General features: G+C 50.2%; 1 protein-coding gene across 1 annotated transcript in view; it reads right to left on the minus strand.

Moving 5' to 3' along the window:
• Znf618 (zinc finger protein 618) overlaps positions 1-12,401 on the minus strand; it is a 152,887-nt gene that overhangs the window by 44,246 nt on the left and 96,240 nt on the right. The window contains exons 3-4 of the mRNA XM_013030126.1: positions 8,716-8,975; positions 1,303-1,398 (exon numbers count right to left, since the gene is read on the minus strand). Coding sequence (XP_012885580.1) covers positions 1,303-1,398; positions 8,716-8,884 — 265 coding nt within the window. The 5' untranslated portion in view covers positions 8,885-8,975. The remainder of the gene's footprint in view (positions 1-1,302; positions 1,399-8,715; positions 8,976-12,401) is intronic.

Consider the following 12,401-nt stretch of genomic DNA (forward strand, 5'->3'; position numbering starts at 1 on the left):
GCTGAAGTTTCTCCGCATTTGGCTGCAACTGGCGCACAGCGAGGCTTCCATAAATCCAGTGGCTTGTTGCTGTACTCATCTGTCACCAAGTGATAATGTCCCCGATGCTCCTCCAGCCGCCTCCACCCACTCTCCAACACTTTCTGCCAACTCCCTTCAACCAACCAAGGATTTATTGAACATCTGCAATAAGCTGGTCTCTGAGGTCCCAACAGTGAGCCAGATGCCATCCGTGTCATCTGCCAAATGGGCCCCAGGCCCAGGGACAACTGGGTGACTGTGTTGACAGCCAGAGCAAGGCCCAGAGGCATGAGGCAAGACCTTGGCCCTGCCACCGCGAAGGGGCCGAAGTCTATGACAGTGATGCCGTTCATAACCGAGCCAGCCATCCTGGCTCTGTGGGAGTCTCCATGCCCACTCAGACTCTATGCTCAGCCGGAATCATGAGGCCCTGCTGGCAGGCCATAACCCACTCAGGGAATGACTTGGGGCACACTGGCTCCTCAGCCTCAGGCCATCTCCTGTTCCAGGCCCAGACTGAAGAGGAGCAATGTGCCGGCAGGAGAGATGTTCAAGGCTGTCTCTCACTCACTTGAAGTCTCTGGGCTTCAGGTGCTTGGAGTGTGAGCACAGAGATGAAAGGTGGGATGGTGGGGTACAGTTAGCAGAGTGGCAGCAAGCTCAGCCAATCTGGTTTCCAATCCTGGCTCACCAGGTACCACTCAGGGGAGCCCCTGAGAAGCCATGGGGTGACCTACACCTCAGGATTTTCCTTGTTATGCGACAGTGCCACAGCAGTGGGGAGCAATAAAACTGTGGGTCCTACTACAGTGCCTGGCACAGAGCCACGCACTCAGCCCGACAGCTGCCGTAACCATTAGCATTTCCTAAGTTTCCCCAACTTCCTATAGGCATCCCAAGTAAGAGGACCATGGCTTAGCAAGCATGGGGAAGATCTAGTATGAACTCCCCCTTTCTGAAGAGGTACAGGTAGGACTCTGCAGGCCAAGAAGTCCTGAAGAGAGTGGGGGCCAGAGTTCTCCCAAATACAGGTAGTCATGGCACCCTCCTGCCTCAGTGGCACCCACAGGAGGTGCTACCAAACCATCCAGGCAGTCTGGACTTCCGGATTTCCAAATGTTCCATCCCACCAGACAACCACAGGCATCCAGGCTCACGTTTGCCGATAGGAGTTGAAGAGGGAGTTCCCTCATTTAGGGTGTGCAGCTGATGGCCCAGTCTGGCTATGCCCTTCCTCCCACATGGGCCCCCATCAGGCTCTGTCCCTAGGCCATCACGTACCAGATGCATATTTCATTGCTTGGTCAAAAATCCAGCTCCCTGAATACCGGCTTCGCAAAGATCCACCATGGAGGCTGCCTTCGGGTGCTTTTCCATCTGAATTACGTAAGAAATCAGAAAGAGCCCTTAATGTTGGAGATTGCCTGGGGGTGAGGGAAGGGGCAAGGTGAGCCAGGGGATTGGCCAACCCACCTGTAATTGCAAAGCCTCTGTCTCCCCAGCTGTACATGAAGAAGGTTTGGGCAAGGCCTCACAGTCCACCGACTCTCCCTCAAGACCTCTGCTGGCTACAGATGATATGCACACGTGTACCCCAGTGGCTGGGGGTGGCTGACAGCAACCGCAGCAGGCTGAAATCCCCCTGAAGTTTTGTGCTTTCTTGGGATTCTGATTTATGTGGTTATAACACAAAAATTCTCCCCAAGTCCTCCAAAATGACAGCCCACCCCCAATCCATGGAGCCGTATGTCTTGTGTGTTGTGTACCAGGGTCATTACCGACCCTAGGCTTGTGCAAGGATTTTTCTAGGACACTCGTCTTGGCCAGTCCCTTGTCCAGTCTGTATTGCTCTAGCTTGTGGCCACTTCTGTCCCCAGTTCTGTGTAAGGTAACACTGAGGAACTTGTCTGGTACACTCCACTGCAATAATTGCCTTGCCAACTTTAAGACACAGGAGTGGTCCCAGAGCTTGTTGAAGACAGGAGACTAGAAGAGAGAAGTTGTGACAAGTGGGGTCCCTGAGGCTTTGGGGGACCGTGGCCTCAGAGAAAATGGCCTCTGGAAGAGATCTTCCAATCAGTACAGAGTCACTAGACAAGGGCGTCTGAGCTGTGGGTACAGCTCTAAGGGAAGTAAGTTCTCAGCTGTCAATTTCTTTTTCTTTTTTGGTGCTAGTCCTGGTTTGAACTGAGAGCCTGGGCACTGTCCCTGAAGTTTTCTTGCTTAGGGCTATTGCTCTACCACATGAACCACAGTTCCACTTCTGGCTTTTCAGTAGATAATTTGAAGATAAGTCTCAGGACTTTGCAGCCCTTGCTGGCTTTGAACTGTGATCCTCAGATCTTAACCTCCTAAGTGTGAACCAACAGCACTTGGCTGTCAACTTTAAACATGCGCTTTCTTAAACCAATGCACCAGAGCAGGTGGGCGGCCGGCAGAGGTTTCACTAGCTGGCTCTCCTTTCCACTCTCTCCTCCTGTATCTTCCAGCAATGAACCATTCTCCCATCTACCCTTCATCCTCCCACCTATGTCTTACCCAGAACATAAAAAGTTTGGGCTTTAAGCAAAGAGATAACATAGAATAACCAAGTCTGATTTAGATCTGATGACAGGGGACAATCCCTTTTTCAAATCTAGGAACTTCTAATTCTCTGTCTAAATGGAGTTGTTCATGAAGAGACCATCACAAACACTGATGACAGACTCCAGTGTGATTTTTGGCACACATCTAGGAAGGAGTTCAAAGAATCAGGTAACACTGGAAGCCAAGTCCAGCCACTGCCAGCTCCTTATTTATATGCACTGTAGATGCTGACCCTCAGAACACCAAAAAACAGCCAAGAAACCAAGACTACATCTTGCCTCACTCCAGCAATAAGAAATATTAATCCACAGATACATGAGCCAATTGAGAGAGAAATAAAACTCTATCCATTTCATTAATAAGTGCATTTATGATCATTTTTTACTTTTACACTTACTATTCATCTAATTTTTTTAGACAAATTGCCCACTAACAACAACTCAATCTGAGGGGGGAAAATGATTTTAAAATGTAGAGCTTTATGATGCCAGAAGTTTTTTTCTTTTTTTTCTTCCTGAAATTTCGATTTTAATTTATACACCGCTTGTTGTGGCGGATGAGTGTGAAAGTGATCAATAAAAGACTTTCAGGCATAAAAAAAAATATATGACATTAGGATAGAACTCTGTGGGGGAAGTGGACCAGAAATATGAGTTCAAGGAGAACAAGGAAAGATATAAAATTTTCTGTCTGTTGGAGATGAGCCTCTTCATATGTTTTTAAATGACAAGAGTAGATGGCAGTGGTGTTCTGACTCCCTTGTCTGCATTTAAAAGTCATTCACAGCTCTATTTCCAAAATGCCACATTTCTCTTAAAAAAAAAACACATGATTCCAGAAACTGTCTGCTTTGTAATTACTTAAAACACTGGGTAAAAATGTAAAGATGTCAACTCAAAAAATATGAAGCCGAGTACACTGCTTGGCAAAATTCTTGCAGGGGGTACTGAACAGAAAGGGCATGACACCTGGGCCTTTTACGTGCCTGTCACATGCAAAGTCCCTTGAGGCCTGTCGTGCATTTGGGAGCCACTGACAAACATATCCATACCTATTACTTCACTTTGCCCCTCAGAGTTGTCCTGGAAAAATGGACAGATTTTCTCACATCCACTAACTCACATCCACTGCTTCAGATGCTGTGACTCAGAGAAATGTAACAGCGTAATCAAGGAATCACCAGCAGAAGGACAGACCCTGGACCTCGTGACTTAACAGGCCCAGAGTCCTTTCCCATAGGGACCTTCCAACTAGGATCCCTTTTCCTCCAGATGGAGTTAGAAATAGACAAGACAGGCCTGGGAGGGCGGCCAGGACCTCTCCTTTCCTTGGGGCTGGGCACAAAGTTCAGTGTTGGTTCTGGCAGGCTGGGGCACAAAGCCCTGCCAACAACCCACTGAAACAGCAAACTCGCTATCAGTTAGCTCTGTGAGCAGGGCTTGGCTCTTCACTGCTTGGGTTTGGCACAGGCCAAAACCCATGTGGCAGGGGCTGAGTGACTGTTGAGTTCTTCTGTTACCCAGTTCGGAGCCTGGCCTGACCTGCCTGCCATGTCCTGGCTGGTACCTCTCTTTCTCCTTCTCCTCTTCTTCTTCTTCCTCCCCATCCCCCGGGAAGCCCTGCCTGTGAGTAAACAACCCCCTTCCCTTTGAGCCTTCTTGCAAAATCTGGCCTCTCCTATGATCCCTGTTCACCCATCCCCAGGATGGAGAACTCACTCCTGCACAGACTACCAGGCTACATTCAGTTCTCAACATCTCTACAGTCCCTAAGGCTTCCCCCAACTGATCCAAAATCACTTCCTAGCTACCTCTCCTCATTGGCAGGGGCTTCCTGCCATGTGTCTGCTGCATCCAAAATGCCATAGATTGTGGATACTCAGATCCCATCATCCCCACCACTCTGCTATCCTTGCATGCGACCCACCTAAAGACACAGGGCCTCCACAGAGGTCCCCCCCACATGTCTGTTTGGTTTGCATCGTTCACAGGATGAAGAGCCTGGTGGAGACTGGGTACCTGCAGTGCCACCAGGAAGCTGAGTGGCACTTGTCTCCGTGTACCTGTGCCTACCCTGCTTAGTCCCATGCCCACAGCATTGGGAGGGGGATAGCATCCACTGCTGGATGGAACACTTTTTGTTTGTTGTTGTTGTTTCGCCAGTCCTGGGCTTGAACTCAGGGCCTGGACACTGTCTCTGAGCTTCTTTTTTTGCTTAAGGCTAGCACTCTACCACTTGAGTCACAGAGCCACTTCTGGCTTTTTTCTGTTTATGTGGAATGGAGGAATCAAACCTAGGGCTTCAGGCATGCCAGGCAAGCACTCTACCACTAAGCCACTTTCCCAGCCCCTAGATGGTACACTCATTAGTACAATGGGCACTCGGCATCCTTATTTCTTGGAATCAGAAAATGGGATCATCAGACACAATGGTGGTGAGCAGGTTTCTCCTGCCGACTTTCCAGCTTGGTGAACTGCGTGATGAGTTCTTGGTGTGCTTTGTTGAGAAGGATTCTGAGGCACACTGTGGGGATGGGGTGCAGTGTGGTCAGTTTGCGACACCTGCCATCAACATGGAGTTGGGCAGTGGCCATTAGGGTGCCTGGGCTTTTCACTCTACACAGAGGAGCCCCCCCCCCAGTCTCACAGGTGGCTGACCCCTCCTTAAGCTGCTGTGGCATGCTGTGCCTGCAGCTGTCAGGTGACTACTGGATCTGTCAACTCACTTCTGTTCACTTCTGATTTTATCCCATTAAAGTGTCAAGATCATTATTATCTCTGCTTTTGCCAAAAAAAAAAAGCAGCAGCAGCAGCTGAGGGCTTCTAGGCACAAAGGCCTGTTGGGCAGGCAGCAGGGTGGTTGCAGTCAGCTCTTCCTCTGCCAACCGCCCTCCTCCCCTGCAACACTCTCCCAGGCCAGGAAGAGGACTGCCAGTTGGCACTGCCAATGCCATGGTATGGTCATGACTCAAGCTCTTCCACAGGAAGTGCCTTGTATAATGTTTGTGTCAGGGGGAACACTGTTTGTTTGATGGCTGTTACAAGCCAGGGAGGGCCTGGGGAGGCCAGCTCTTCCTGGCGCAGCGCTGCCTGGCTGAACAGGGACACCATTCTATTCCACTACAGAGCCCATCTCTGAGGGTGGAGCACTGTTGGGTGAGCAAAGCATGCACTCCCAGCCAAATGCCTCAGGATGATTATGAGCTCCTCGTGCCCGCACACTGCAGTCCTAGTTCATTAAAGGCCTGGTTCTGACCAGCTTCCTGCTGCTGACTTTATCCTTTCTGGCTTTTATGTTTAGAAGTAGCGGTGAGACAAGTGCTCTGAGGTGAGCAGGTCCTTCTTAACAGGAAGAAATTGTCACCAAGCTGCACAGTGACTTTTAGCGACTCTTTTGTTTCACGAGCCTCCCTCTGCTGCTCTCTAAAATGAGCAGGCCAAGGGTATCAAGTGGTTTGCATGCATAGCCCCTCGGCTCATGTCTGCATCCAGGATAGACATCAACAATCCATCATGCCAACACAGAACTCCCAACAGCCACTAGCAATGGCTTGAATTTAGCCCACAGGATAAAATTTCCTTGCCCCTTGGAGAGGAGTTCGAAGGTTACATTCCCACATTCATTTTTTCGGGGGGGGCACTGGGGAGTTATTCAATGCCTTTCTTCACTGGTGATGAAGCCAGGTTAGCATCCTCTGAGGCCAACCCTCAGCAGAAACCACACCAGCAAGCGGGAAGATCAGACCTAGACACTGGAGAGGAGACAATGTGATCAGCATGGACTGTTCTGGCTCCCTTTGGCACAGTCTACAAAATGGTGGCTCCACTGCAGCTCACCAGTGGGGCCTTGTACAGGCTCTTTCTTGAGGGTGGATGGAGGGCATGTTACTCAGAAGTTTCACAAAATGCCCAAAGCTCTGAATTCTAGGAAGTCACTGAACTTATTCAATGCCAACTTTCCTCCCTATGCCATTTTTTTTCTCAGTGGCCTATTCCTTAGACTATATGGGGAAGACCGGGGACAGAAGAGGTACTTTACTGACACTACTAACAGTAGCATCCTGTACTGATGTACTGAGTGCAGTACGGAGCATGCTGCATCCTCCATGACATTGTGACCATCGGCATTTGGAACTACCAAGATCGTTATTTTAGGACCTTCTGTTACTGCAGCCATCACCTAGCCCCATCCTGACTGTTTTCAACATCACTTCCCAGAAGCCAGGCCCTTGCTATGGTCCTGTGAGGACAGGAAGTGGTATGATGGGATAGGAGACCAAAATCAGACAGATAGTGACGTTCTATTTCTAGGAACTACTAATCTCATGGCTGAGACAGGCATAGTCAGGGTCTCTATCTAGAGATAGTGGAAAGTGCCCAAGGAGGGTGGAAAGAGAGCTTCAGACCAGAACAGATCAGAGAAGAATTCTGGGAGGAGGTAGCACTGGAGTTGGCCTTGAAGGATTGAGTGGATTCTGGAAATGATCAAAGGAATTCTTGGGAGAGGGAAGACCATGAGCAAAGTCCAGGAGAAGCAGGCTATACTGGCATGAGAAGCCTGGCCTCCCAAAGAAAAAACAGGGTATGGAGGATGCTGATGCCCTGTCCTTGGCTCTAGAGATGGAGGAGTTGGTCCCAAGGGTATGTTCTGATTTTTGCCATGGCTTCCTTGCAGTCAGGGGAAGGCCAGGGCATATCAGATGGGGAGACACAAAGCATGGTTGTTAGCATCTTGTGCCAAGTTAATAACATAGACAGATGGGCCAATGGATGGGACACAACACCACACTACACACGAGACAGACAGACAGACAGATAGACACACACACATACACACATACACACACACACACACACACACACACACACACACACAAGCACAAGCATACACACACACAGTTGGGAGGGGAGCGTGCGGATGGTTCCCATCAGCTGGGAAGAAAATGCAATTGTCCTTGAATCTGAACTTGTGGAAAGAGACACACGAAGTCCTGGGAGCCATACACAAGGAAATGCTGAGAAGGAGGTGGCCAGAGCTGGACCAGGAAGGGTAGGCAGTGATGGATGGGGCAAGGGTGTCTCCAGTACTCTTGAGAACATATGGAGCAAGGGAAAGAAATATGGAGGATGGATGGATGGAAGCAGAAGTCTGGGGCAAGCCCAGGCAGGGCCTCAGGACCAGGCTGAGAAGTTTTAGCTTCAGTTCAGAGGGAAGAGGTTGCAAAGTTGTGGCCCCTGGAACCACTCTGACCCACCAATATGTTGTGTTTGGCAGATTTCAAAAGCAGAACTGTATCGCCAGCTTTCAAAGCCAAAGAATTCACATCAAAACGTTCACATCTGGCACAGGATCTGGGCAGAGATCTGGCAGTACCGAGCCGGGATTCCCCACTAAGCAACCACTGACGTGGCAAAGAAGAGCAACCTCTCTCCGCACGTGGGGTCCAGGGTTCCAACTGGACCCGGTCCCCACCACCTGCTCCCATTGGCTCCTCTCTCCTTACACAAATGAAGCATATTTGTGGGAGCTTGTGGCAATCTGAGCCTGGGAAGCAGGCAGGAGTGCAGGGATAACCAATGGGGACGCTCCAGGGGGAAGGGGAGCTAATGGCAAAATTACTGCTAAACAGCGGGGTTTCCCCAAGTTCCTCCAGGCAGGGGAAGGCACCAGCTTGTCAGTTACCTTCTCTTGATACTTGGTCAGCTCACAGAAAGTGCTGCCCGCACCAGCCCCCAGACAAACTGAGGAGGGAGAAAGGTAGGTAGGCAGGCACTGGGGACTAAATGATAAGGGTTGTGCTGCTCACCCCTCAGGGTTGGGAAACCCTTAGGTGTGAGGAGTTCCTCGCATCTACAGAAGGTTCCAAGCATCTGCCTGATACAAGACTTCATGCATGGAGTCTTTCTCTATCAGGCACAAAGAGACCAAGTCTCCAGGCTAAAAGTAGACCATCAAAGGCCTATCTTGGAGCATCCATCTTCCCTTGGAAGCAGAGGGGAGTCCCTGAAGGCTCTCAGCCAGGGAGGGGTGCAGATGCTAGCCCTGCTTCCCCGACTCTGGCCTCTACTCTCACCCTGGCTCCAGCCCCGACTCTCATGAAGCACTCACCAAGGGTCTGCTGGTTGCGGACCCCGCCGATCACCACACAGATCTCTGCAGGTACATCGCCGGTCCCATCCTTGCTGACAGCCTTCTTCTCCTCCTTGGCCTCGCCCTGCCAGATCACCTCCTGGATGTAGTCATCAGGTAGCTCTGTCTTCACCTTCACCTCCGTCATCGTCCCCTGCTCGGCACTCAGCGAAGCCTCGGCCGGCCCCGGCTCCGGGCCCTCCACTTTGGAGCTCTTCTGGCTGCGCTTCAAGCGCTCCCTGGGAAAGGAAAGGAGTCAGCTCACAGTGGACCCCCCATACCTGCACCCAAACCATCAGAGGATCCCGGCTGCCATGGCACCCCTGAGACATGCAAGGCTGTGTGCAGAGTAAGTGGAAGGTCCCTGGCTGCTCAGCCTCTCACACGGCCCCCACGGTGAGCCCAACACTCCTCTAGGAGTCCTAGGGTCCCAAGGAACATAGTTTGAAAATCTCTGGGCTAGCATTTTACAGCTGGGGCAACTGCAGTTTGTACCCTTCTCAAACTTCAATGTGTTCACAGATCAGATAGAGAGAGACCTTGATATATGCAGATTCTGGTGCAGCCCGGTGGGCTGGGCTGGGGTGTGCGTGTGTGCGTGCGTGCGTGTGTGTGTGCGTGCAGGGCTTCAACTAAAGGCCTCATGCTTGTGCTTCGTTTCCATTAAAGTGTGACCCTCTGCCACCTAAGCCATGCCTCCATTTTTTTTGCCAGTCCTGGGGATTGAACTCAGGGCCTGGGTGATGTCTCTGAGCCTCTCTGTGCTCAAGGCAAATGCTCTACCACCTGAGCCACACAGCATTACTTCTGCCTTTTTCTGAGTAGTTTGTTGGAGATTAAGAGTCTCAGACTTTCCTGTCCTTGGCTGGCTTCAAACCGTGATCCTGAGATCTCAGCCCCCTGGGTAGCTAGGATTATAGGCATGAGCCACTGGTGCCCGGCCATGCCTCTATTTTCGACTCTGCAGTTCTAGCAGGCTCCCAGGTCAAGCTGGAGTCAGGCTGGCAGATGGTCTCTGAGTGGTAAGGACACAAATAAGATGCCAAATGCCAGGTGTTTGTGTTCCTCTCCACCTTCATCAGTAGGCAGGGCTTGGAGATCACATCCATGCCCTTCCCTGCTCCTCAGGGAAGGAAGAGATGGGGGGACTCCTGTCCCAAAGTTCACCTTAGTTGAGATGTCATGGAATCAGCTCTGGGACAGAGGATGGCTTTTCATACATTGGAGAACATCCTTACGTTCTAAGGGCAATCCTGGGCTGGAAAGGACTGTCATGAATCTTCCATTATGAAGGGGACATTGAGGCCTAGAGAAGGATTGTGCCTTGCCCAGGCCCCTACCCCCCACCTCCAAGAACAGTAGCAAGAAAAGCATAAAGCCAGGGCCCTAACAGCCTTGCCTGAGCTGCTCTTCTTTCAATGTGACTCCCAACATCCACAGGTCTCACATCCTTCCAGCTGGCAAACTGTCACCATAAGAGGGGAAACAGAGGGAGCACTCCCCTGAAATCGAGTCTCCATTCAGGCCCAGGGAGCATGCTCCAACCACATCTAGTCCTCTCCACTGCTCCAGAGAAGCCCACGGTCAAAGCATGCCGATGATGGCGAGCAGATGACACAGACTAATAAAATCAGAGGATGCAAACAGAAAGGGGAGGATGTAGAGGAAGGAGCTTTGTGGAGCACAGATGTTAGAGCACAGGCCGTGAATCAACCATGATCTCAGCTCCACCACAGGACAGATGCCTATGCGGGAGTGAGGACCATGTCAAGAGTTGCTCATGGGACACAGTGAATGGCCATGCTGGCAATGAAGTCTGTGTATGGACATGAAAACTGCTGCTGTTGAAGAGTGACACTTGGAGGTTTCTGAGTACAGACATGGGGCAGGAGAGGGCAGAAAGCCCAGAACTCTGGCATTCTTCACTCCCAGGACACTTGTGCTGAAAGCTGGGGGAGGTGGTAGAAGCTGAAGTTCGGCCTTTGCCATCCCACAAGAACTAACTTGCTGTCCCTCCCTGCTTACAAGGACCTCATTGGATACCATGACGGACAGGAAGCACTCTGGAGTCAGGCTGGACCTCATCTGTAAATCCTGCAACCCTGGGCTAACACCTCTCTCTGAGCATCGCTGTCCTAGTCTGATCCAGGAATATCACAGCCTGGCTGTGGATGGGAAATGATGCCCATAAGGAGCCCAGGCAGGGAGCTGGCAGGAAGCAGATTTCCATAAATGGCAGCCGCTCCTATGATAATGCCATAGCGTCCTCTTCATTGCCAGGACGCCTTCCCAGCTTGCTAGAGTGAGAGTTAGATGTCCTCGGTAAGTGTCACGTTCACCTCACACAGGTGACTCTTACAGATGTCTTCCCAGGGCGTACTAATGAAGTAATCTCAGCACACTAGGCAGCTTTCAGACCTCTCCATCCAGCTTCTAGTTCATCACCTCGTTCTATTTCCTCTGCATCCCTGGCTGCTAGGTAAAACTATCTCACCGAATTGTATGCTCCACATGTGGACTGTGGTCCAACTTAACTGGCCGAGCACTTGCCTACCAAGTGTGAGGTCCTAAGTTCAAACTCTAATATCACCAAAAAAAGTCTCTGCTTCCTGTTCAGTGTAACTTAAGCTTGTTGTGACGCCAAAGGGGTCACCAGGAAGGCAGAGTGGATCCTCAAGATGGATAGAATGGACAGTCAGACAACAGGGCTGGGCATAATACACTATAAGGGAGGATTCTATAAAGACAGAGCCTGGAGCAAAGTCAGGTCTCCAGCCACATCTCCTGATTCCCCATCTTTTCCACTGACCTACCGACTTCAGGGTCTCCTGGATTTAGGAGTGAGGAATAGAAGGGCCTCCTAAGGGAAGACTCCGTGGTTCTGTCCATATCCTGCATGCCACATAAATGCTTGATCACACTGGGAAATACAGCTGTAGACAAGGGACCGGCCAACCCTTCCTCAGCCCACAGCAGACAGGAGCCACAAGAGCGCCCCAGCTCTGCCCACAGTGGTGGACATGATGACACATACCCATCTACCCCCCCACCGTGACAACCTGGAGCCCTACAGTGCCAAGCGCACAGACAACTTCCTCCTCTTCTCTCGACTTCTACGCTTACGATTTACAAGCCCAAACGTTGCTTTTTTTCTCACATGCTCCGCATTTAATTAGGTGTCCTAATAACAATGGAATCGTAGAAGTACTTATATCACTTTGAATTAGTGGTGCAGCTCCTTCTAACTTCTTTAAAATTTTTTTTCATATATCATTTTTTAAAATAGAGCTCATTATTTTAATTATATCCATTTAAATGTACAGTGGAGCCCTTGGATATTCTCAGCACGAATCATTAGGTATATTAGTGAAAAAGCTCTCCGAATCTATCTACATGCTGACACTCCATAATCTATTCTATTTGTGGCACTGTAAAATAGATTTATATATAGATAACTACAAAATAGTTGCTCAAGATACGTTATGAATTTTATATTTAACCCAAGTCACACTTCAACATAAAATCCAAAGTCAGGCACTAAAAGGATGCTTTTCACTAAGTACCTGCTATCTATGGTCAGCAGTTACTGCCTCAGCCCATGTGTCTGGAGAGAAGCCGGACTAAATGGGAGGTGCTAAGAGCTACGAGGTAATGGTTCTCAGTGT

The sequence above is a fragment of the Dipodomys ordii genome, unplaced genomic scaffold (genome assembly GCF_000151885.1).
Source record: "Dipodomys ordii isolate 6190 unplaced genomic scaffold, Dord_2.0 Scaffold127, whole genome shotgun sequence".
NCBI lineage: Eukaryota > Metazoa > Chordata > Mammalia > Rodentia > Heteromyidae > Dipodomys > Dipodomys ordii.